This window comes from Bos javanicus, chromosome 3 (assembly GCF_032452875.1).
Source record: "Bos javanicus breed banteng chromosome 3, ARS-OSU_banteng_1.0, whole genome shotgun sequence".
In the NCBI taxonomy this organism is placed as follows: domain Eukaryota; kingdom Metazoa; phylum Chordata; class Mammalia; order Artiodactyla; family Bovidae; genus Bos; species Bos javanicus.
Genome location: NC_083870.1, coordinates 70,652,794 through 70,679,701, shown reverse-complemented (window position 1 = coordinate 70,679,701; position 26,908 = coordinate 70,652,794). Strand labels below are relative to the sequence as shown.

Sequence of the window (26,908 nt, the reverse complement as noted above, 5' to 3'; positions counted from 1 at the left end):
GTCCTTCTGTCCCTGTCCTAATCTTCTAATCTTTCCTTCTTATAAGGACACCAATCATATTTGATGAAGGCCCAGCCCACCCTAATTAATCCACTTTCGCTTAATTACCTCTGTAAATTATACCTCTTTAAATTATAGTCACATTGTAAGGTTATGGGAGTCAGAGCTTCAACATATTAAATTTGGAGAGCACACATTCAGTCCATAAGAGAGGTCTTCTATTTCCCCTGTGTTATATCTTTGCAGTGCTTGTACTTATGGCAAGAGCATTGACCTGGTTAAATTTCTTCTTGATCAGAATGTCATAAGCGTCAACCACCAAGGAAGGGATGGACACACAGGTAAGACTGTGGTGAGAACAACAGTTTCTGATGCATATCCGTGCTCAAGAGAAGTATTGTCAAGAGGGAGGGGAGCAGTGGCAGTGGTCAACCCCAGTGATGAGGAATATTTTATCAATGACATTTTTTAAATTGATGGTGCGTTGGTGATAGTAGAAAGCAGACTGACCTTTGGTCAGTTTCATTTTTGTGCAAAAGTATTTACAGTCAATGCATCCATTATGACCTGCATCAGGAGCACACTGATCACACTGTTTTACCCTCGGTTTGCTGCTGAAACAAATTTTTTTTGTTTGTTTGAGGTCTTTATTCTTTGATTTATACAAAGATGCTAATGTTTGTTCTGGTAATTACAGTGAATGTAAAAATACTAAAAAGTGTGCTTAAGCAAAAGTAGTCTCTCTATATATCAAACAGATACTTCTTTAAAGTATGTATTTTTTTCTCAAAGATAGAATTAATTATCTGTCAGAGAACTCAACTTTTGTTATTTATCTCTGGCAACAATGCTATTATGTGGTAATGACTATCTTTTGAAAATTGGGGTTCAGTTTCCCCTTTTTCCTTTCATATTTTCATTCTTATTCTATTACAGGGTTGCACTCTGCTTGCTACCATGGTCACATTCGCCTGGTTCAGTTCTTACTGGATAATGGAGCTGATATGAATCTGGTAGCTTGTGATCCAAGCAGATCTAGTGGTGAAAAAGACGAGCAGACGTGTTTGATGTGGGCTTATGAAAAAGGTATATTTTTCACCATTGCATTGCTGTAGTGATAACATTGAACTGTGAGCACTGCTGATGTCACTACATCAATAGTTCTTTTGCTTCCGTGACTTGTATACTCCCATTTCCTTTGGAGATTGTATTTGAATCACTAGGAATGTGGATCAAAGAGTACAGTAGGGAAGGCAACTTCAGGGCTGCAGGTGAGCCAAAGGCACTTTTGGCATTGGCATTTTGAAGAGAGAAGGAGCTGTCACATTTCTAGTTCCTGGAGAAACAAAACTGTGATAGGCAACGTTAATTACTTTGTTAGAGGAGATGTAGAGCTAGTCTTTACCTCTTATATGGAAGAATTTGGATATGGATTTGAATTATTAAAATTAAATTAATGCAAAGAAAGAATGAACGTGTATTTGTCATATCTAACCCTGCTAACAATGCCCGTATTTGAAAAAGTAAGGGAGTCAATGTTCAGTGCTTAAGTATAAACTTACTTGAGCTCAAATTGGTGAAAGCTTGGGTTGGAAGAACATGGGGTTTAAATCAAACTATAATGCTAATCTTAAGTTGTTTATACTTGCTGAACTTTAGTTTTTTCATCTGAAAAATGAAGACAGTATCAACTTCATAAGATTGTAAAGATTAAATGAGATAATATGTGCAAATTGCTTATCACGTGACTGGCACAAAATAAATACCTAATACTTGGCATTTTGGCAATGATAGTAGTGGTTATAGTAGTAGTCCATAAATAAAGAATGAAAACGAAAACTAATAAATTTTCCTTTTAAGGGAAAGGAAACTAGAGACAATCAGAAGGTAAAATATCATTTTGTCATTTTTATTGAGATATATTATACCACTTAAGCGAGCTCTACATAAACACATAAACTCAAACAGAGTTTAAATCTTCAGGTGAGATGGGACAGTATTGAAATCAGAGAGATACAACTAAATACTGTAAAATATATCAGATTTTGATGTCTGCATTGCCTTATTAGGATGTTCAAAGTATGTAAAGAAGCATTCTTATGTTTTTAAGTATTAGAACACCATGCTTATAAGAACAGTTACTAAACTGGAAGATTTCTTAGGCTGTCAAGGTGATCTAAAATATTTTCTGTCTGAAGTAGGACGTGAAAGTCCATTAATGAAAGGAGAGATGAGGTTTGATGGATAGAAATAGAGAGCTATTGTAAGCACATAGACAAGGAGAAAGAAAAGCATATAGGTCTGAAGACTGCTAGTGAGGAAATGATATACAAATTACTTTACAGAAAAGAAAAGTAAAAAGACGTGGAATAACAAGGCATGAGTTAAGATATAGGCCTGTTATGTTTTTACTTTTTATTTGAGTATTGTATAAATACAGATACTCACACACATAAACACATGTCTGCACATTATAGCTCAAAGAATTTTCACTAACTGAACTCACGAAGCATTCAGATGAAGAAACTGAGAATGATCCATACCAAGAAGCCCCACTGACATTGTCTTCAGCTCACTCACCAAAAATGGTATCATAGCCTTCTTGAGGCATAGATTAGCTTTACCTCTTTCTGTACTTAATATGGATGCGGGTTGAATCCCAGGTTTAGGAAGATTGCCTAGAGATCCCCTGGCATGGCAACCCACTCCAGTATTCTTGCCTGGAGAATCTTATGGAGAGAGGAGCCTGGTAGGCTACAGTGCATAGGGTCGCGAAGAGTCAGACACAACTGAAGCAACTGAACATGCACACATGTACTTAATACAAATGACATGCTGGGATGTATACGTCTTAATGTCTGACCTGTTTAGCCCAATGAGTTCCGAGATTCAGCCATATTGTTGAATGTAGCTCCAGATCATTCATTCTTATTTTATGGTATTGTTTTTAACTATATTAAATTTATTTATTCTGCTGTTTCAGGGTATTCGGATAATTGAGAACTATTAGGAACACAGCTGTTATACATGTACATATCACATACATATCTTTTGTTGAATATCTGTGCACATTTCTGTTAGGTATAACCGCCTTCTAATTTGTATAAAGGGAAGTCCAGGTAGTTTTGTATTTGTGTGTCAGTTGGAAAATTTTACTTGTTCTTAAACTTCAAGAGGCCTTACTAAGTTCTAGTTATGTTGCAATAATTCCAGTGATTCTCTGATAACACCTCTCAAGAAATCTGAGTTTCAGAGGAAGACTTTACAAAGCATTAGTCTTTCGGCAGACAGCTCAAAAATAGCTGCTGCAGCCAGCTCTTCACAGGGTTTGGCTTTGTTTGTTTTTAGTTGATTGAGAATGATGGTTGAAAACTGGCTTTACTTTTATTTTCTGTGGAGTTCTACACTTTATAAAACCTTGAATCATTGTGCAAGCTCCTAAGATTTCCTACCAAAAGACAACAACAAAAATCCTTTAGCTTAGAGGACTTACCCACTGGTCTCTGCAACATATGCCATACTTTGTCACCCTGATTTGTTCAACTAATGTGGCAGGCATCAGTGTTGCATTTCATTATTACTATGAATTTTAACAAATTGAATGTTACCACTCAGGAGACAGATGGATGTTTTGCATATGTTCTAGGGCAAAGCAAGTCAAAGCAACAAAATAAAACTATTGCTATTTTCTCTTGCTAGAGAAACGTTTCTTTGTTTTCATGTGTTCAGGGAGGATTGAAATGTCCTTGTTAAAATATTGTCAGCAGTGCACTGTCCCTGTTTTCTTTGGATAAATAGTTTACATTCTCCTTCAGAGAGGGAGTCACCAAATTAATTGATCTGGCTTACCAAGGATTTTCTGAGCTGCTTGGAAATGGAGTTGAAAAAGCACTAAAACTTAACTTGGAGTTCTTTCTTCATGAAATAGAGATGATGTATAATAGAGGTGACCCCACCATGGTTTGCCTGTACCCTATCCAGTCCTTAAAAGAGAAAACCCAGAAAAGAGCTTTATAACCAGAGTCTATCTGTTTGAAAAGGATTACTTTTGGATGTGCCCTGTTTGAATAGCTCCTCCTAGTGTAGCTTCGAAACAGAAAACCAGGAGACTTTCTGAAAGGCACTCATCTCTGAGTGATTCTAAGGCCAATTTTGCATCTGTCCCAAACAAAATTGTTAGCTGACCCGCTCTACTATTCTGTTATCACATATTTACAGCTGCTTTGGAGTTCTGAAATAATTATCTACTGTCTTTTAGAATACTTTTAGAAAAGAGTTTGCTCACTATGGCTCCCTGTGGGATCAAGTATGAAGAATATTTTCTATTTACATAGTCCTTTTAACCTAAATATATCAAAATCAATTTTGGAAATAATTTTCCCAGTGACCTTGGTTCTATACAGAAGCCTACTGGTTAAGTTTCAATATTTCTCTGCCAGACTGCTCAGACCTCCAATTTTACAATAGTTAGTGCTTCCTCTCCCCAGTCTGTCCTCCCTCTTCTTTTTCACTCTTCTGAGAGTAGCCATATCTGGCTTACTCACTGGGATTTGTTCTGCCCTTCCTCTGGGGTACAAAGGACTTGTATGAATCAATTTAAATTGGCCAGAAGAAATAGCCAGCAGCCTGCTTATGTCCAAATCCTCTGCCCTAATCACCAGTATGGAAAACTCATTGAAAAGAGCCACACATAATCTTACATCCATTGCATTAAAGATGAAACTGCTGAATTGAAAAGATCTCAGCCAATTAGAATTGAACACATAGCTCAATAGTGTGTCTGGCAGTTAGATTTGAAAAGGCTGCCTTTGATAAAGAAAAGCACTTCTTTATGTCAGGCTGTTTAGGGTCAGAAAATAACCCAAACCAGAAACAGAACTAAAAACTTCTTATTTGCTTCAGTACTGACACCAGTTAAAGTAATTTACAGAGGCTCCTATTCCAATATCTAATTACCCAGAATACAATATTTGTATACAGCAGAACTACTCTAATTCACAGTGACAGGGAGCTGCAGTTGGAAAATTAGTGAGTAAGTGAGCAAAAACAATAAAAATCAAGGCTCCTGTACCATGATATATACTTTGTTCATTCTTTTTGACAAGTGTAGTATGGTGTGAATTATTTATAGTAAACGTACCATAGTGTATTCTCTAAAAGTAATGAAGTCTTATAGTTGTGAGTTTCTACAGTTTTCAGCCAGTAAAAAATAACTAAGAGATAAGGCTGAGGGAGGAGTAGAAGGAAGGAGAAGTGACTTCATTAAATTTTTTGATAAATCTTCATCCTTGGTTTATAAACTCCCAGTCTTTTTCTGTATTGAATTCTTACCTACTTGGAGTTTAGTTACTTAGTTTAATAAACATAGTTTATTATGCCAGGGTGGATTGGGATGAGGTAAAGGAAGGAATAAACAAAACGTTTAGGTGGTGTTTAAAATTCTATGTGTAATTTTCTGTCTTCTGGTTATCTCTCTACATGTTTAGTTAGCTCTCTTTAAAAAATAAATAAAATAATACCAGCTTTCACTTTTCACTTTCATGCATTGGAGAAGGAAATGGCAACCCACTCCAGTGTTCTTGTCTGGAGAATCCCAGGGATGGGGAAGCCTGGTGGCTGCTGTCTATGGGGTTGAACAGAGTCGGACACGACTGAAGCGACTTAGCAGCAGCAGCAGCTCTCATTAAAATAGGAAGAACCTTTATTGTAGTAGGGGAATAATACAAAAAATTTTGAAACATAATAACTATATGTGAAACTGTATACGTTAATACAACTAGTAGAAGAGAACTTTACACTCGTTAATACCTTATTACGTATGCATATGTACATGCGTGCATGCTCAGTTGCTCAGCTGTATCCAACTCTTTGCAACCCCATGTACTGTAGTCCGCAGGCTCCTCCGTCCATGGGATTCACCAGGCAAGAATACTGGAATGGGTTGCCATTTCCTTCTCCAAGGGATCTTCCCAACCCAGGGACTGAATCTGCATGTCCTGTTTTGTGAGGAGGATGCTTTACTGCTGAGCCACCAGGGAAACCCATTCACACTATAGCTATGCAAAATTACTTGCTCCTCCCTACACATGTCCTGTTTTTCCAGTTTTCTAAATCTTTTCTCATGCCATTCTCTCTTTTGCTATACCCTTCCACATTGCCTACTCCACTTCACTTTAAATTTCTGATTTCTACTTAGCCTTCAAGATTCAGTTTATGGATCCTATCTTCTAGAAAGTCTCCCCTGACGTTCCAGCCTAGTACACATGTCCATTTGTTTTACTGTGCCATACTCATACTTCTGTCTCTGGTTGAAACATTATTCCCCATAACTTTTTGAGGACAAACATTTGGGCTATTAATCTCTGTCTTCCAAAACCTTAATTCAATGGCTGATTCCTAATAGCTGCTCAATACACATTTGCTGAAGTGAAATAGGGAATGAGGAGGTATTTCAGTCATAACATTCTATCAGGATTCTCACTGCATGGCATACAATCAGTCATAATATAGTTGATCTTTTCAACAACGCTAATTACTGATATCTGTTTTCTCTGTGGGGATTTTTTTTTAATATTGTAGGTTTTTGTGTTAACTGCACAATTCTAATACTCAAAGTAATAGGTAAAAGATTTTAAAGAATATTCTAAATAAACTTCCTCTTTCCACTCATTGGAACTGCAAAATTTTTTAATCTGGCTAGAATGCTCTTATTCTCCCTTTTTGCTTAATAACTCATGCTTATCTTTCAAGTTCAGCTTAAAAGACAATTCCTCAAGGAACACTTCCCTGACCCCTCCAGCCTATTGTAAAATAACATCGTTATGCACACTCACAGCATCTTCTACCTTTCCTTCCTAAAGAATCCGCCTGCCAATGCAGGATTTGATCCCTGGGTCAGAAAGACCCCTGGAGAAGGAAATGACAACCCACTCCAGTCTTTTTGCCTGGGGAAATCCCATGGACAGAGGAGCCTGGCAGGCTACGGTCCATGGGATTGCAAGAGTTGGACACGACTTAGTGACTAAACCAAAATATTTGTATTCTAAACAAAACATATAAAAGATATATATATATATATATATACTATACAACATACACAAAATTTACAGTGAATATATATATACATATATGTTTTTCTACTACACAACATCACAAGACTAAAGGGCATTTCTGATTCAACATTATACTCTTATACTTTGTGCCATTCATTCATTCATTCAAAAATCTGTGTCACAAAACTAATATGTGATAGACAGTATACTCAGAATTGAGGTAAAATAGTGAGCAAAAGAGATAATATCTCCCTGCACTTTAGAAGTTTGCATTTCTAGTAGAAGAGACACGTCATAAGAAGGATAACAAATAGAAACTATCAGATAATAATAAGTGCTAAGAATAAAATAAAAAGGAAACATGATAGCAAGTAAAAAGTTCAAGGACACTATTTCAAATGAAAAAGTCACAGAGGGCTTCCCTGGAAAGATATTGTTTGAGCTAGTCTCTAATGGGCACTCAATAAATATGTGTGGAAGAGAAAAGAAGGAGAAATAAAGTCAAAGTGCAAAGGGAGGAAAAAGAGGAAAGAGGAATGTTAAATGGTTTGTATAAACGTTCTTTTGCCAAAAGTTTTCATCCTTGTGGAGTCTTATCTCAAGATGAAGGAAGACTCGCGACATTCTATCTGGTCCTGGTGAACAAGGAACAAGAATTCTTAATAAGGAACAAGAATCATGGGGGAAGCAAGGAGTGTGTTCTCTTTCTCACGATATCAAATTAAATCAGTTTTCAGATTTATGTCAGAAGAACATGTCACAAGTCTGAAATTTTTGTTCCCTCTGATTTTATTGACAGTGTGAGGGACCAGGACTGTCAGGAGGAAAATGAGCCATTGAAGGGCAAACAGACATCAGGAGCCATCCTCTGATCTCACTTTTCAGTGTTTCTGGAAAATGGGTTTTTAACCTGAATGTAAGGGGGAATAGCAAAATATTGAGCAAAGCCCCATCTATATCATTGCTGTGAGAGTTGTATTTTTTGACGCAGGTATAAAGAAGGTCCAAGCTGTTTTTTGATGGCCTGGACATGTGGTACATATGAGATCAATAAGAATTTCTTGGCTTCTTTATCAAGATCAAATCTCCATGTTTTCTACTTAATCTCAGACCCACAGGGCCTCACAGTTGGAAAGTCAGAGAGAAGGTCTTAATACTGGTGTCATTCACCATTAATCTTTAGATCTAGTTTTTAAAATGATTTTCATGGCAAGCTTTCTTCTGTGTTCTTAAAATAATTTCTCATAGCAGTGAACAACATTCATTGTTTCTAGGACAAAATGGTAGGGACTGGCAGACAACCTTATAGGGAAATAATAAAATTTGTACTTTCCTTTCTCAAATAATTGTGAATCCTCTTTTGTGTATGTGGCCACAATATAGATACTAAATTGTCGGTGTTCCAGCCCTTTGAATGGACTTGTAGCCTTAAAGGACAACTTAGGTTTTAAAATAAGGAGCTATTCAGAAAGTTGTGAGGGTGTGTGTGTGGAGAGGGGGGTTGTGGGGGAAATCACTCCTAATGTAAGGATTACACAAGAAGAAGACATTAAAGGGGAATGGTGCTTGGGGAATAAAGACAGGACTGGAAGAGCAGGGAGCTGGAAATGAAAGTGACTGCAAGCCAGCAGGGAAGAGTCCCATATGCCAAAACCCTCAAGGGCACCCATGAGTAATAGTCTGAAAGTGCAAATCATTATTATAACTGCATTAGGCTAATAACATAGCAACCTCCTATTTGGGTAAAACACTTGGATGTAGATAGCAAATTCTTAGATATGGGAAAACATTTTATTTAATTAGTGGAACTTCGATTATCTCTGGATGTGTTCCATTAGTATACCTTGGTTATCTGGGTATATCCATTATCAGGAGTTTGGCTCACAAGTCCATTTAGTGAGTTCCATCAAGGCCTTTTTCTGCTTAACCCCTCACAGCCAAGTATCAGGGTACTGGGCTCTAGTGGTTTTCAGGTTTCTTTGCATACACTGGTAGTTTGTCAGAGCAATGCTAGTAGAGGAGAATTGCCCGTACATGTAGCAGGAGGTGGGAAATCAGGCAGAGATGCCTTCCAGAGCCAAGGGGGCCTCTTGGCATTTCCCTGGCAGCCTCGTGCTTATCATCCGCCAGAACCCAGGCACTCATTAGGCTCTTGATGAAAAGCATCCTAAGGAAAATGCCAGCAAATTGTGCCACTGTGCTGGCAGGAAATTAAAACTGCTCAGAGCAAGTGGAGCCAAGAGAGCTGTTGAGATGAAAGGTAACATCAAGGGTGTGATCACGGACTCACACAGGCATTCAAGATTCAAGATGTGGCTTTCTGCTTCACTAGGGAAAGCAGGAGGCCCTCTCAGCTGTCAGCCACTGTCAGTCCAACAGAGGGGCTGAGACTGGTGAGGAGGTGGGCTCTGTGATATAAGCTTTGTTGTGCTTGGGTAAGTGCTTGTGGTTTGGGTTCTTTTCTTTCCCCGCAGGAGCCTCTCTTAGGAAAAACAGAAATAAGAAAAAAGATTTGTTCTGTTCTTCCTGGTCCCAAACACTTAAAAATCAAATTAAGTAAAATAACAATTTCAAAAGTATCACAGGTCTTATTTAAGTAGGATCAGATAGTGTGGATAGGAGCAGATAAAACCTTAGAGCCTAAGAATCTAGCAGTGGGACAGATGAAGGGGTGTTTTAATTCTGTGGGAAATACTTGGTGGTGGTGCTAATTTGCCTGAGGCTCAAATGGTCATTAGCGGTGGAGAAGAAAGAAAAGCAGTACCAACATGCAAACATAAGTACACTGAGATTTGATTTGGTAGGCAGAGCAATGGCCCCCAAAGATGCTGAAGTCCTGTTCCCTGGAACCTGAGAGTATGCTGCCTTACATAGCAAGTGGCTAAGGGGAATTAAAGTTGCAGACTAGCTGCTGACTAACTGACTTTGAAAGAGAGAAAAGAAACCTGGATCTTCCAGATGGGCCTAATGTAATATCAGGCTCCTAAAATGTAAGCAGAAGCCAGAGTGATAGGATGTAAGAAGGACTCAGCCAGCTGGTGATGGTTTTGAAGATATAGAAAGGGGGCCACAAGGCAAGGAATTTTGGTGGCCTCTAGAGGTTAAAGCGTCTGCCTGCGATGCAGGAGACCGGGTTTGATTCCTGGGTCAGGAAGATCCCCTGGAGAAGGAAATGGCAACCCACTCCAGTATTCTTGCCTGGGGAATCCCATGGAGGGAGGACCCTGGTAGGCTACAGTCCACGGGGTTGCAAAGAGTCAGACACAACTGAGCTACTTCACTTTCAGAAACTGGAATAGGAAAGAAAAGGAAACTGATATTCCCTAGGACCTCTAGGAGGAATGCAGGCCTGCCAACAGCTTGATTTTAGGCCAGTGAGAATCATGTTGGACTCTGACCTCCAGACCTACAACATGGTAGAGTTGAATTAAACCACTATATCTGTGGTAATTAACAATAGCAAAGAAAATGAATATACTGGTATTTATACTGGTATTGAATATTCATTGGAAGGACTGATGCTGAAGCTAAAACTCCAATACTTTGGCCACCTGATGCAAAGAACTGACTCATTTGAAAAACCCCTGATGCTGGGAAAAACTGAAGGCAAAAGGAGAAGGGGACGACAGAGGATGAGATGGTTGGATGGTATCACCGACTCAATGGACATGAGTTTGAGTAAACTCCAGGAGTTGGCAATGGACAGGGAGGCCTGGTGTGCTGCAGTCCATGGGGTCGCAAATTATCAGATACGACTGAGCGACTGAACTGAACTGACTGATTTAGAAAATTTATCTGAAGTTCCAAAAATAGAGTTTCCAAGTTCATTTACAATTCTTGAAGCAAAATAGTAAGGCAAGAAAGCAGTGAAAAAATCCAAAAGGCATATTTATGTGTTAGAACTGTTAGGCATATTATATCTATTGCCTCTCTTAATCTTTACGACAGCCTTATGAATAAGTCTCATCACCTCTAATCTGTAAACAAGGATATTTTTGAAAAGTAAAAACAAATCATGCCCTTCAATTAATCAAAATCTTCCAGCAGTCTCCCATCTTCTCTGCGTTAGTATCCAGACTCCTTATCCTCACCTATAAGCTGTAAAGCTCCTCATCAGTAGTATTAAAGTGTGGATTACTGATCAGCCTCACCTGGGACTTTGTTAGAAAAGCAACTCTCAGATCCCGCTAGAGACCTTTTCAATCAGAGTCTCTGAAGGTAGGCTCAGGAATCTGTGGTTTAACATGTCCTCCAGGGGATTCTTGTACACACAATTAAGTCTGAAAAGTCCTCCACATGATGTGCATTCATCTACTTCTCCAGCTAAATCCGGGCCAGTCATCCTTGTTTGTGACGCTCCGGCCAAACTGGCCATCTTTCATTTTCTGAACATGTCATGCTTTCTCCCATTTGGGGCTCTTTACCTTATCTCTTCTTTCTGATTAGTAGACTCTTTCTTTAGAAATTTACCTGTTGGCTTATGCCTTTCATGTTTTGCGGTTTCCCTGATGGTGAGCACATGAGAGTCCAGTAAAAGAGTATTGACGGTACTAGTTTCCCATTATTTCATCACCCATGTGTGCATGCTACATCGTTTCAGTTGTGTCTGACTCTTTTGCAACCCCATGGACCGTAGCCCACCAGGCTCCTCTGTCCATGGCATTCCCCAGGCAAGAACACTGAAGTGGTTTGCCATGCCCTCCTTACCTGTGTCGATGATTTGAGAAAACCATTGATCTGCTACAGATGATAAGATAATGGGCACTAGTTGTTAACTGTAGATATGTTTTTCTACAAGTTTAAACAATCATAGTTACAATTGTTTTTGTTTTTGTTTTTTTTAACTTGAGGAATCTGGATCTGAAATGTTGCATTTTAAAAAGCTTTTAGTGCTGATAAATATCTTAATCATTTCATTTCATGATCCTTCATGCTCTATTAATTTTAATTCTTTTTTGAAGGGAGGATTTAATAAGCAGGTACAATTCACAGCATATTCTCTATATTCTAGCTAAATGTATCTGAAGCCATGTTAACTATGAACCCTTCATGATAGATAAGCATTTATACTTTTTCAATTTCTAAATTTTGCCCTTTATACAGTGAGTTCTGTTGCAATTCACAAGTCTCTTGGCAGGGTCTTTAAGGCTGACTTTGTTTTCTTCTTGTATAAATTAGCTACAGTAGATTATTTTCACAGTTAAAGCATAAAATAGTATCAAAGTTTAGTTCTATTGAAAATTGTCTGTCTACTCAAGGAGCACTTGACATTTTATTCTTTGTAATTTTAAGTTCATAGTGCAATTAACAAGTTCCCGAATTTTGGTGGTATTATGTAATAGAAATTTATTTCTCAGTCATGTTACAGTTCAGGGTAGGCATTTCTGGTCAGTGGATTGCTTTTTCCCCTCCCATATGGTCTCAGAGCTCTCCACATCCAGCTAGCAAATAGGGAGAGGAGAGAAGACTCACTTATTTCTCAAAGTCCAGACCTGGAAATGACATCACTTTTGCTCATATTTACTTGATGGGTATCTGTCACAAAGCCACAGTTAGATGCAATGGGAATACAGAGTTTTTGTCCCTGGATGGGTAGCCTTTCTCTCTGACAGATTCACTCTGAATGGGAAGTACAAATATTGGTAGGCAGCCAGCTGTCTTCTGCCACAGGAATCTATGGAAATTATCTTAATGCCTTGTTATACTGCACTTGCCAGTCAAATGTAATGCTCAGTCACAGCAAATAAATCTCTCCTTCCTGGTTACCAAATGTACTTTTCACTCTTCTAATCATGATCCTTTTATATACTCCCATTGCACTTGATGTTTACTCATTTAGAAATTCTACAATTCTTATTGTTTGTTCAATTACACTAAACTTCCTGAAAGTAGGACCACAGTTGCCTTGTTCATTGCATCCCCCATACCCAACATAGTGCTTGAAATAGTGCCTCACATATAGCCGTCTTTTTTTTTAATTGAAGTGTACTTGACTTACAATATTATATTAGTTTCAGGTATATGACTTTGTGATTTGATGTTTTTATATGTTACAAAACAATGGTGGAGTCTAAATGAATTATTTTGAATGAATGCATGAATGAAAATTCTCAATTCCTATTGCAGTGTATTGCTTCTTAAGATTCATCCTGTTTCAAGCTACCTCTGGTTATTTTGCAATTAGATGGTGAGCTGAATAGATCAAATAAGAATTAAGACCCTTTGCCCTTCTTTGTCTTTTCATAAAGGACATGATGCAATTGTCACACTTCTGAAACATTATAAGAGACCTCAGGATGAATTGCCCTGTAATGAATATTCTCAGCCTGGAGGAGGTACCCTCTTTCTTTTTAAATTTTCATTGTGGTGATATTGTGGCTAAAGGTAAGCCTGTGTTTCTGTTAGAAACATTTTAGGGTCTAAGAGGAAGGCTTATCAGATTAGCTTTATTTTAATAAAATTTATGTCTGAGTAAGGCTGAAAATAAAGAAGCCCCCACTTAGGCTACTTTCTAACTCACCCATCTGCAGTTCCTCCAAGTTTTACATCCCCTGGACTGGATGTTTTTGAGGCTGGTAGATGCCTGGGAAGGCCTAGTAAGCTGAGCAGTCATTTTCCCTTTCAGCAATCTATTAAGATAGGACAAAGAATACGCATATGCAGACACAAATTAAATTTGCTGGAGTCTGCTAGACCTTGGACTTTTATTTTTAATCATTTTATGTACACTCTAAATAAATACTTGCTATACAGTTTCAGTGTCCAGAGAAAGACCTGGGCTTAAGTTACACTCTCACTGGGTGTTATTAGCAAGTTTTCTTTTGTTATGTGCTTCTTTGTATAATGTTTAACTTTTATGTAGGAAAAATCATTTGCTACTTTTAACTCTGTAATATAATTTGATTTCAGATGGCTCCTATGTGTCTGTTCCATCTCCTTTGGGGAAGATTAAAAGTATGACAAAAGGTATTTTACTATGGGACAATTGTTATATTTTATTACTGAGTAATTACTGCCTCAAATATGATAACTTCCTATTTTGTCTTACATATTACAAATGACTATTTTGCAGGCATAAGTAATATTATTAGCAGATCATTCTTTCCACGATTAACCTCATCTGCTGTTATTTTGCATATGTCCTCTTAGTTCATGAAGTGAAAATTCCAAATGAATATTAAAAGAAGATCAAATTCTCATAGACTTCTGTATTTTTAATGAAAGTTAAGTTGTAACTATTAATATCTTTCATAAGAATTGATAATAGGTTTGTCATAGGGAAAAAACTGAAAAAAAATAAATTATATTTCAAGAGATCCCAAGTAAGTAATACTTTGGGAACTTTTTGAATGTATACTACACACAGAAATTAATACCACTGAATCAGGGAAGTAAAACATATACAACTGTAAATTTATATTGAACTATTTAGAGTTTGAAATTTTAAAAAATTATTTCTGGCTTTGAATGTGTCTTCTGAATGATTCACATGCTTATTTCCTAATTGGCATCTCTTTAAGGTTGAATTTATGGCTATTTGACTAAGCTTTTTGTGACAGGTTGAAGGGATTGACCAGATAAGGCTCTTTATCATGATGTGATATGAACTGTATTCTAGAGTTGCCACATCATACAGACAAGTAGTGGTTGACCAAATCAGGTATAAACTCTCAGCCCTGATAACAAAGGTCAGGTAGCAAAGGCAGAGAGCTAACATGTTTTTAATGCACGGGGATAGGGATCATTTATGATAAGGTTTTGTATGTCCAAATAGTCAGTTACAGTTAGAAAATTAAATGGTACTAGGGAAAGATATTTTTGGTTAAGCATATATGTGCATGTGTGTTTAAATATCCACATGTTTGCTGTTTATTTTTTAAAAAATATAAAATAACAATTCCTGTTTGCAGAGAAGGCAGATGTTCTCCTCTTAAGGGCTGGCTTGCCTTCACATTTCCATCTTCAGCTCTCAGAAATTGAGTTCCATGAGATCATCGGCTCAGGTAACTAAAGAAAATACTAGTCTGTTTCAGTTTAATGAGCTCCATATGTTAACATGTGTTTACTTGTTTGTCTTACACAATTTTAGGTTCTTTTGGGAAAGTGTATAAAGGACGATGCAGAAATAAAATAGTGGCTATAAAACGGTAAGCAAGCAAATGAGAAATGTTAGCATCTGAGTAGTAAACGTTGAGAAGTATATGCATGGTGAGCCCCTTGTTTTGATTCATCTGGTGACTGAAGACTCCTGTTGCTGCGTTTTTCAGTTACCGAGCCAACACCTACTGCTCCAAGTCAGATGTGGATATGTTTTGCCGAGAGGTGTCCATTCTCTGCCGGCTTAATCATCCATGTATCATTCAGTTTGTGGGTGCTTGCTTGAATGATCCCAGCCAGTTTGCCATCGTCACTCAGTACATATCAGGGGGTTCCCTATTCTCCCTCCTTCATGAACAGAAGAGGTATGATCACTGATTCATCATTTTGTATGTCATTGGAATTACAGTTACAACACCTCATATGCTTTCTGCTTAGATGAGCCTCTGCTTTCTGAAATCTCTGAGTTCTAGGAAATGGGACATTCTAAAGATGGCTAATAATTTATGCCCAATAATTATTTTTTAATGAATAGAAAGACTTCTATGTTCTCTTAACAAGAATCCAATTTAAGATAACAAATTCAAGGAATTTAAATTAGTAACTGAATAATTAGGCTAAATTTGATGTACCAGGAAAGCAGATATGTGTAAGCTCAGAATAAAATAATTACTAGGGGTTGCAGTATTTATTTTTAAAAGTTTTAAGAAAAAATAATCTTGTACAAGTCTAATTTGAATTAACTTCCTAGATCTATGCATATGATAATTAGAATGTGGTTTTTACTTAGTAATTAGATTTCCTTTTTATGTTATTATAAAGAAATTAAGTGTAATATTACAAATGTTATAAAATCAAGTTGAATGTTTAAATAAGAGGGGTTGGTATCTGAATTGATCTATAGTTAAGTATTATCAGGTGTAGAAAAGGCTATTTTTCTGCATTTGTTGAGTTTTTAGCTTAACCTTCAATCAAGAAAAAAGGCTGAAATTGTACAGAATAACAAATTACACACACTATGGATTTCTTGTAAAAGATGTAGTATTGGATTTGACCATTTCATCCTCATTAAATTTATTTTTAAATTCTAGGATACTTGATTTGCAGTCAAAATTAATCATTGCAGTAGATGTTGCCAAAGGTATGGAGTACCTTCACAACTTGACACAGCCAATTATTCACCGTGACTTAAACAGGTATTTTTCCCCCTAAATAATGAATCTGAAATTCTGTAACTTACCAGGAGTCTAAGATAGATTTCAGTGAAGATACACTTTATATTTATTGTAGAATACAATTTTCTACTCTGTGGGTGAGGGGATGGGCTAACATCAGCCTAGGCAATAGAATGTTGCACCATTGTCTTTTACAGAAATATAAAGCTGTATAACTGCTTCTCAGGGGTATTTCAAATCTATGAAAAATATCCAGAAAGATGATAACATCTGTAAAATTCAATAGCTAACTAGTTCTCAGGCCACTAGAGTCAGATCAAGGATTGAGATCAATGATCATTATAGAATGTCATGTCTCATTCAAAGTTAGGTATTGTAGGAGGACCTGATATAAAATTGTCTGAAATACTACTATTGTGCTAACATTTTGATATATTTCTTATAAGAAAAAACTCAGCCAAAACACAGCAGCTCATTTCCCTCACTATCACATGAAGATGTTTTCATATGGAATGGAGACTTCAAACAAATAGAGAATTATTGTGTCTCAGTGGTGGAATCCCAAGGTTTTGTGTTTGTTTGTTTGTCTATTTTAGTGAATGATTTCTCTAAGCAAAGTCTTACAGGGAAGCTGATACACAAAATGGAACAGCTTTAGTCGGAGGCCGAGTATACAGTAGAGAATTAATTTCTCTACTGTTCATTTCTCACTGCCAAAGAGGGAGCTCCTTGGGCCATCTCTCTGTAATTCCAGAGATGCTAAGGAGAAAAGGTGGAAAAATCTGATAAATCACTAGTTTATGAAAGAAGTCAAATTATTCAAAATCAATATGTTTATTTTATGGTTGTCAATAAGGTTCAAATAGGTCCCAAACCACTAGACCATTCAGGTATGACCTAAATCAAATCCCTTATGATTATACAGTGGAAGTGAGAAATAGATTTAAGGGCCTAGATCTGATAGAGTGCCTGATGAACTCTGGAATGAGGTTCATGACATTGTACAGGAGACAGGGAACAAGACCATCCCCATGGGAAAGAAATGCAAAAAAGCAAAATGGCTGTCTGGGGAGGCCTTACAAATAGCTGTGAAAAGAAGAGAAGCAAAAAGCAAAGGAGAAAAGGAAAGATATAAGCATCTGAATGCAGAGTTCCAAAGAATAGCAAGAAGAGATAAGAAAGCCTTCCTCAGCGATCAATGCAAAGAAATAGAGGAAAACAACAGAATGGGAAAGACTAGAGATCTCTTCAAGAAAATCAGAGATACCAAAGGAACATTTCATGCAAAGATGGGCTCAATAAAGGACAGAAATGGTATGGACCTAACAGAAGCAGAAGATATTAAGAAGAGGTGGCAAGAATGCACAGAAGAACTGTACAAAAAAGATCTTCATGACCCAGATAATCACGATGGTGTGATCACTAATCTGGAGCGAGACATCCTGGAATGTAAAGTCAAGTGGGCCTTAGGAAGCAGCACTATGAAAAAAGCTAGTGGAGGTGATAGAATTCCAGTTGAGCTATTTCAAATCCTGAAAGATGATGATGTGAAAGTGCTACACTCAATATGCCAACAAATTTGGAAAACTCAGCAGTGGCCATGGGACTGGAAAAGGTCAGTTTTCATTCCAATCCCAAAGAAAGGCAATGCCAAAGAATGCTCAAACTACCACACAATTGCACTCATCTCACATGCTAGTAAAGTAATGCTCAAAATTCTCCAAGCCAGGCTTCAGCAATACGTGAACCGTGAACTTCCAGATGTTCAAGCTGGATTTAGAAAAGGCAGAGGAACCAGAGATCAAATTGCCAACATCTGCTGGATCATGGAAAAAGCAAGAGAGTTCCAGAAAAACATCTATTTCTGCTTTATTGACTATGCCAAAGCCTTTGACTGTGTGGATCACAATAAACTGTGGCAAATTCTGAAAGAGAAGGGAATACCAGACCACCTGACCTGCCTCTTAAGAAACCTATATGCAGGTCAGGAAGCAACAGTTAGAACTGGACAGGAAACAACAGATTGGTTCCAAATAGGAAAAGGAGTATGTCAAGGCTATATATTATCACCCTGTTTATTTAACTTATATGCAGAGTACATCATGAGAAACGCTGGACTGGAAGAAACACAAGCTGGAATCAAGATTGCCAGGAGAAATATCACTCACCTCAGATATGCAGATGACACCATCCTTATGGCAGAAAGTGAAGAGGAACTAAAAAGCCTCTTGATGAGAGTAAAAGAGGAGAGTGAAAAAGTTGGCTTAAAGCTCAACAGTCAGAAAACGAAGATCATGGCATCCAGTCCCATCACTTCACGGGAAATAGATGGGAAAACAGTGGAAACAGTGTCAGACTTTGTTTTTGTGGGCTCCAAAATCATTGCAGACGGTGATTGCAGCCATGAAATTAAAAGATGCTTACTCCTTGGAAGGAGAGTTATGCCCAACCTAGATAGCATATTAAAAAGCAGAGACATTACTTTGCCAACAAAGGTCCATCTAGTCAAGGCTATGGTTTTTCCTGTGGTCACATATGGATGTGAGAGTTGGACTGTGAAGAAGGCTGAGCCCTGAAGAATTGATGCTTTTGAACTGTGCTATTGGAGAAGACTCTTGAGAGTCCCTTGGACTGCAAGGAGATCCAACTAGTCCATTCTGAAGGAGATCAGCCCTGGGATTTCTTTGGAAGGAATGATGCTAAAGCTGAAACTCCAGTAGTTTGGCTACCTCATGCAAAGAGTTGACTCATTGGAAAAGACTATGATGCTGGGAGAGATTGGTGGCAGGAGGAGAAGGGGACGACAGAGGATCAGACGGCTGGATGGCATCACTGACTCAGTGGACGTGAGTCTGAGTCAACTCCGGGAGTTGGTGATGGACAGGGAGGCCTGGCATGCTGCGATTCATGGGGTCACAGAGTTGGACACGACTGAGCGACTGAACTGAACTGAACTGATGACACTTTATACAAAGTCCACAGTTCTGAAACTACTAAATATTCATTAATTATGCCAGTCATTTGTTCAAGATCTACTTAGGTATCTACCATGTTCGAAGCCTTTATACTTGGCACAACAGAGCCAGGTAAAACTGCCATAGACTCCATTACTCAGTATACTTAGGTATAAACCAATAAGTTATTTTAAGGATATAGTGAAGTATTTTCTGTAATATTTCAGAAAGAAGAATAAAGATTATTTCTGAAGAATTTAGAAACAACTTTATGGAAGAGGTGACATTCGAGCTTGACCCTAAAGGATGGATAGAGTTTGGAAGAGCATCCCAAGCTTAAGGAAGATGTGAAAAAAATAGATGTTAGAAAGTTAAAGGCATGTTATAGGAGTACTAAATAGTTTCACTTCAGTGGATGAAATGTATAAATGTATTTAGTGTATGTAATGTATGAAGAGGACTGTTGGGAGAGAAAAATAAATTGAAACAAGAGCCAGAAATTATTAAATGCTAGAGTAAAGCAGTTTAGACTTTGCTCTAAAAGCAAGAAGGAGGCACTGAGAATATTTGAGCAAGGAGTCAGAAATTTGGGACTGTATTATGGAAAGATTAATTCAGCATCTTTATAAAAGATCAGCTTGAGCAGAAAGTCAAGAAACTGGTGAAGCAGTTGTTGCAGTGATCTAGATAAGTAATGAAAAGCAGAATTTCACTAATGGCAGAGGAAATGAAAGGAAGAGACAGATATGAAATATAGGAGCGATAAAATTAGATATGAGCAGCAGCTGAATCTTAGATATTGGAAGTAAACATATATAGGACTCAATCTATTTATAATTACTTACTAGTTTTCAAATAAAATTAATTTCTTTCCTGTTATTATTTTCTTTGTGTGTTAGTAGCTCAGTTGTGTCCAGCTCTTTGTGACTCTATGGACTGTAGCCTGCAAGGTTCCTCTGTCCATAGAATTCTCCAGGCAAGAATACTGAAGTGGGTTGCCATTTCCTTCTCCAGGGGATCTCCCCAACCCAAGGATCAAACCTGAGTCTCCCACATGCAGGCAGATTCTTTACCATCTGAAGCCCCAGGGAAGCCCATTATTTTCTTTACGTCTCTTTCAAAAATATTTATGTTAATAAGCATATTTTTTCTATGGGTTTCAGTAGCAATAGTTAGGAAATTTAGATTTAGTTGATAAATTATCAAATTCAAACTGGTGATTTGTGTTTTAGGCATATTATTGTTCATCCCAATCACCTTTGCCATGTGTCATTAAAACAAATGAGAGATCACTGAGTTTTCTCTGGCCGCAACTCTTCATTTATGGGGCAGTTGAATGTGTGTTCTGGTGCCCTGAGAGTAAGTGTAAATTGTTACCACCAGGTAATAAAGCAGGACCAAAAATATAAATGTTGTTGGTTAAAAGTTTCAATAGAACATTTATTATATAACAGAAGTTTATATTTACCATTTCTTCTGTCTCTAACCTAAATACTTAAATTGTACCAAAAAGTCTTATGAATGCTCATAGGAGCTTTCAATATAAATAGAGTACCAAATTATTATATTTTTTATTTATGGACATTCTTTTCTACTGCTCCTTAGTCTGAGTTCAATTCAGTTGCTCAGTCATGTCCAACTCTTTGCGACCCCATGAACCACAGCACGTCAGGCTTCCCTGTCCATCGTAACTCATGGAACTTGCTCAAACTCATGTCCATTGAGTCAGTGATACCATCCAAACATCTCATCCTCTGTCGTCCCCTTCTCCTCCTGCGTTCAATCTTTCCCAGCATCAGAGTCTTTTCCAGTGAGTCAGTTCTTCGCATCAGGTGGTCAAAGTATTGGAGTTTCAACTTCAGCATCAGTCCTTCCAATGAATATTCAGGAATCATTTCCTTTAGGATTAACTCGTTTGACCTCCTTGCAGTCCAAAGGACTCTCAAGAGTCTTCTCCAACACCACAGTTCAAAAGCATCCATTCTTCGGTGCTCAGCTTTCTTTATAGTCCAACTGTCACATTCATACATGACTATTGGAAAAACCATAGCTTTGACTAGATGGACCTTTGTCAGCAAAGTAATGTCTCTGCTATGCCAACAAAGGTCCATCTGTCTAGTCCAGCTCTTAGTCTAGTGACAATAAAACATTCAGCTTTTCAGGATTATGTAGCATGCATACTGCCCAAAACAGTCCTCTCCTCAGAGGGCTTACTACAATCTGGTTAGGTATATAAAACATATGCTCAGGAAGCAAATTAATTGCCATTTAATGGGGAATGATTAATCAGCCATTTTCAAAGGATTTTTAGTAAATTAAAAATCACAGTAGAATGGAAAATTTCCTGGAGGATATAGAGCTAAAACTAGACTTTGAAGGCTAGGCATGTGTCTTCCCTCAATCTTTTCATAACATACTGATCCTTGCATTTGCACAATGCTTACAAATCCCCTCCCACTGAAATAGGTGGAAGGAAAAATATATAAAACAGAGTGAAAAACTCAGGCATTGCATTTGTATGAAATAACCTTCTTCCATGTTTCTCTTCTCTATTCTGGGCAGGTCAGGGCTTCAGGATCAGCAATCCTGCTCTCTTCATCTCAGATTTACAAAACTGAGCATAGCATCTCACACAGTGCTGTTCAGTCAATGCATTTTTAACGGAACCAAATTCCTGAGGCATTTCTATGAACATCATTTCAGAAAGCAGGATCTAGTTGGTACAAGTATAACTACTTGTAGATAGAGTCCGAATAACTTGCCCAGTACCTTTTATAGTTCTAAAGGAAAGAAGACGTTTTTGGTTACAGATCAACCCACACAGAGGGGAAACTTGTATCTTTGGTTTCATGGTTATTGATTTATTTGAGTGAAAGAAAAAACTTTGCCTTTTCCCTTGTAAGTTTCTTACCATATAAATCTGAATGTTATTTTCGATTTTCAGTATATGTTAGAAATTCAAGGAGTGCTTAAGGAGGTAGTTCTTCCCAGTGATTATAATAATTTATTTAGTATATACAATGTGAAAAAGCTCTGCCACACCTTTGTCATGTATAGTTTAATTTCTTAGCAATTCTATAATATAATTATTATTATGTCATTTTACTATAAGAAAATTGACTAAAGGTATTATGCCCAGAGCCACATCCTTATAGACATATTGTGCTGTCCCAACAACAACAACAAAACCAAAGTCAGTACAGAGAGATAGAAAGAAGCTGGTGATATTGGATGAGCATCAGCCATATTTATCAACCTTGCTCTTTGTACCTCAGTCCTGTAGGCTAAATTCCTGTGACCCAAATCACTTCTCCTATCATTTCCTTGTGCTTCTTTATTTCTGTTTTATTTCTTCTTCTATACCCCATGTTCTGCAAGTATGAAGCAGAGGTTGCATACAAGGCACACGGATGTTTTCTTTGTCCCATAGTGTTCACTGTTGTTGTTCAGTCACCCAGTTGTGTCTGACTCTTTGTGACCCCATGGACTGCAGCACACCAAGGCCTCCCTATCTCTCACCATCTCCCAGAGTTTGCCCAAGTTCATGTCCATTGCATTAGTGGTGCCATCCAGCCACCTCATCCTTTGACACCCTCTTCTCCTTCTGCCTTCAATCTTTCCAAGCATCAGGGATTTTTCCAGTGAGTCAGCTCTTCCCATCAGGTGGCCAAAATGCTGGAGCTTCAGTTTCAGCCTCAGTCCTTCTGAAAGGCTGTTGCTGCACCACACAAAGATACCGGGATTCTTGGCCTCCGGAGGAGAAGAATTCAATGCGGGGCCAGAGACGAGGCTTGATCACTCAGAGCTTTTGTATAATAAAGTTTTATTAAAGTATGAAGGAGCTAGAGAAAGCTTCTGACATAGGCATCAGAAGGGGGCAGAAAGAGTACCCCCTTGCTAGTGTTAGCCATGGAGTTAAATAATTAGTTATTAGTTAATAACTAATTAGAGAGCCATAACTCTCTAATTAGTTATTACAGGGAGTCAAAAGAATGTCTGGAGGTTGTAAAGACCTCACTAGACCTACTCCCATAATTTACACCTTACATTAACAGGATTAGCCAGAAGGTTTTTTCCAGAGACTGTCTTCAAGCAGGATACATTATTGTTATATAATCTTAAGGAATGTAGAGGGACAAAAAAGTTTGTCCTTTCTTCCTCCTTCAGAATTCCAGACCCCTCTCTCCTTGGGGACCCCTAGACTTCTTATAAACTTGCCTAGGAAATGACTCTCTCACTTCCAATGAGCATTCAGGGCTGATTTCTCTTAAGATTGACTGGCTGGATCTCCTTGCTGTCCAAGGGACTCTCAGAAGTCTTCTCCAGCACCACAGTTCAAAGGCATCAATTCTTTGGTGTTCTGCCTTCCTTATGGTCCAGCTCTCACAACCATACATGACCACTGGGAAGACCATAGCCTTGACTATTCAGACATTTGTTGGCAGAGTGATGTCTCTACTCTTCAACACACTGTCTGGGTTTGTCATAGATTTCCTGCTAAGAAGCAACCATCTTCTGATTTCATGGCTGCAGTCACCATCTGCAGTGTTTAAATATTTTTAAATGTGTAGCTCTAGACAGGAATGTACTTTTCAATTTATCATGGATCCCACCACCTACCAACTTACCATTTTATATCTGGTCCAATTTATATATTCACTTTGTGGCATTGGAGCTTGAAAAATATGGTTTACAGCTACACATTTTAATGTTTTTACTTTATACCAGCAGCTATGTTTTCTTGGAAAAGTACATTTTCCAAATATGTTATGTTGAAACCAAACATCACTGCAAACATCAAATAAATGGTCTTTCCCCTATATAATTATATAGTATCAGTTCAATTTAGTTGCTCAGTCGTGTCCGACACATCAGGCTTCTCTGTGCATCACCAATTCCCGGAGTTTGTATATAGTATAACAACACTGTAACCAACAAAATAGTGACATTTCCAACAGAGTGGCCATGACGCTCCAAAGAGAGATATAAATGAAAGCCTCTTGTATTACCACTAGCACTACCTGGGAAGCTCTGTAAACTGTGAAGCACAATACAGACATCAGTTGTTACTACAATTCATCCCTTACATTTTCCTTTACGAGGATGGAAAGACACTCCTCAGTATTCTCACTTATATGAATATGTATTCTTATATAACACAACTAATTAATTGGGGCTCTAGGTCTAGATGTGAGGACATTTTTGAGTGTCAGCTTATTTGAGTGACTACAAAGAAAAATAATTGGAGATGATTTAAAAACAGCCAACTTGCTGATGGCAAATGACAGGCACTAGTAAAAGAATTTTAATTTTGAAAATGGATTTAACTAAATTAGTGAAGATTTCAGAAAGTATTAAGAAAATATTGACTATAATTTTTAATAATTATTTTAAGTTGACATATGCATTTGTCTTTCTGTTGAATACAAAATATAAAAACCATGCATTAAAAAAAACAGTAATTAAGTACACATTAACGAATTATTGTTTTTCTAATTACCTATTAGTTACAATTGTATTCCTTGATTAACCTGAATAATAGAGTTCACTCTTAGCTAGTCCTTTCACTTGTGACTTTTCTAATAAGTGGTTATACGAATAGAATTTAGTGTTCACTGGCAGGTACCATCTTGCAGAGAATTCTGAATACTTGAATGTAGGCCAATTAGTTGATTACACTTCAATATTTATAGTAAGTCTTAAAAGAGAACCCTTGAAACTCATGACATTTTTCACAATTCTACTTGTGTAAATCTCTAGTAAAAAACCAGTCACAAGTGGCATTTTTAATTCTGTCAAAAAGTTTTTCATTTACTTGGACTTAAAAATTAAGGTAATTAATTAATTAATATCCATTTTGAATGATTGATATGAACTAGAGTCTATGCAATGCCTGGAAGAATGGCTTAGAATGAAAGACCAACAGCCCTTTTCCAGCAGAGCTTAGAGCCTAAGTATTATTTCCCAGCACTTCCCTGTCATAAGTATCATCTACAGGCCCTCATTTAGATAACAAATTCAGAAACCCCTTCTGAAGGCACAGATTGAGAATATCCTAAATTGGTCGGAGAACTGATACTTTTAAAAAGATTACCATATAATTCTTATAATCAAGCAAACAGAGAAAATGTTGTTCTAGTTGGAGTGGTTCTAAAATTTGGCTGCATATTTCCTGGCAGCTCAGACAGTAAAGAATCTTTCTTCTATGCTAGAGACCTGGGATCTATCCCTGGGTAGGAAAGATCCCCTGGAGAAGGGAATGCCAACCCACTCCAGTATTTGTGCCTGGAGAATTTCATGGAAAAAAGAGTTGGATGGGGTACAATCTATGAGTTGCAAAGAGTTGGACATGACTGAGTGACTAACACTAGAATTTGTAGGAAAAGTTCAAGGAAACTCTGATACTGCTTCAATCAGAATCTCAGGGTCTATGCCCAAGTGTCATATTTTCAGAGACCACTACAAGCAATTCAGACATGAGGCAGCAATGAGAATTACCTTCTAGTCTAATACCAGTTACTCCTCTTAATCATTTGCTATACAATTTCATCCTTCTCCACTGCCAGGGTGGAATAGGAATATTGGGGAATCAAGTCACAATGTAATTCTAAAGAGTTTGTGAATCATTGCCCCAAATACAGTATAATCATTCATTCATTCACTCATTCAACAACTAATACAAAAGACAGATCCACATGCTTATGATGCCTTTGCTACAGAGTAAGTTCCAAGATCCATCAGTTAATCATGGGAATTGTGCTGTGTATACTAATGCATTCTAGAGCATCTAATTTCTAATCCGTAGTTAATAGTTGAAAGTTCCCAGGAGTGTAGAATCTTCACCAGTAGCCAAAAAGAAGTAAGAGTTTCAATTTTGGACAATTGCAATGTACACAGTTCATATAGGTATTCAATAAAAACCCTGGAAGGATACAGACCTGCATATAATAAATTAATATACACATACATAAAGATTTGCATAAATATGTATGTTAATATTATATATCAGTGCACAAATAAGCATGCACATTTTTATGTTTTTGTGATGCTTCCATTCTTTATCATCTGCAGTTTTGAGGAAATTAAGTCCTGAGGAAAATAATTTGAGAGATATTTTTCTCAGTTTAAGGATGAGACATAGCTATCATCAGTTGGGATTTATAGAGGGAAAATTAATTCATTACATGCAAGGGGTGCCTTGGAGCTTAGGGCTTAGGGCCTAAGGGCTTAAGGGGTGCCTATAGTTGTAAAATGTCTATATCCAAATTTGTAAGGTGACATAAGATTTTCCAAAGTGTTTTTTTTTTTTTTCTAATTAGAGGATAATTCCTTTACAATGTTGTGCCGGTTTCCCCTATACAACAATGTGAATCAGCCAGAAGTATAAATATATCCTCTCCCCTTTGAGCCTTCCTCTCACCTCTACCCCATCCCAGCCCTCTAGGCCGTCACAGAGCACCAAGCTGAGCTCCATATGCTGCTTCCCATTAGATATTTATTTTACACATGGTAGTGTGCATATATGGAGAAGGCAATGGCCACCCACTTCAGTACTCTTGCCTGGAAAATCCCACGGGCAGAGGAGCCTGGTAGGCTGCAGTCCATGGGGTCACGAAGAGTCAGACACGAC

The 26,908-nt window shown here is 37.6% G+C and overlaps 1 protein-coding gene across 5 annotated transcripts in view; it reads left to right on the top strand.

Annotated features, from left to right (window-relative positions):
* Positions 1-26,908, top strand: part of TNNI3K (TNNI3 interacting kinase) — a 351,063-nt gene that overhangs the window by 114,533 nt on the left and 209,622 nt on the right. For all 5 annotated transcript variants that reach the window (XM_061411584.1, XM_061411580.1, XM_061411581.1 and 2 more), the window contains 8 exons: positions 247-341; positions 937-1,086; positions 13,301-13,387; positions 13,962-14,018; positions 14,963-15,055; positions 15,142-15,199; positions 15,320-15,514; positions 16,241-16,345. In XM_061411584.1, coding sequence (XP_061267568.1) covers positions 247-341; positions 937-1,086; positions 13,301-13,387; positions 13,962-14,018; positions 14,963-15,055; positions 15,142-15,199; positions 15,320-15,514; positions 16,241-16,345 — 840 coding nt within the window. The remainder of the gene's footprint in view (positions 1-246; positions 342-936; positions 1,087-13,300; positions 13,388-13,961; positions 14,019-14,962; positions 15,056-15,141; positions 15,200-15,319; positions 15,515-16,240; positions 16,346-26,908) is intronic.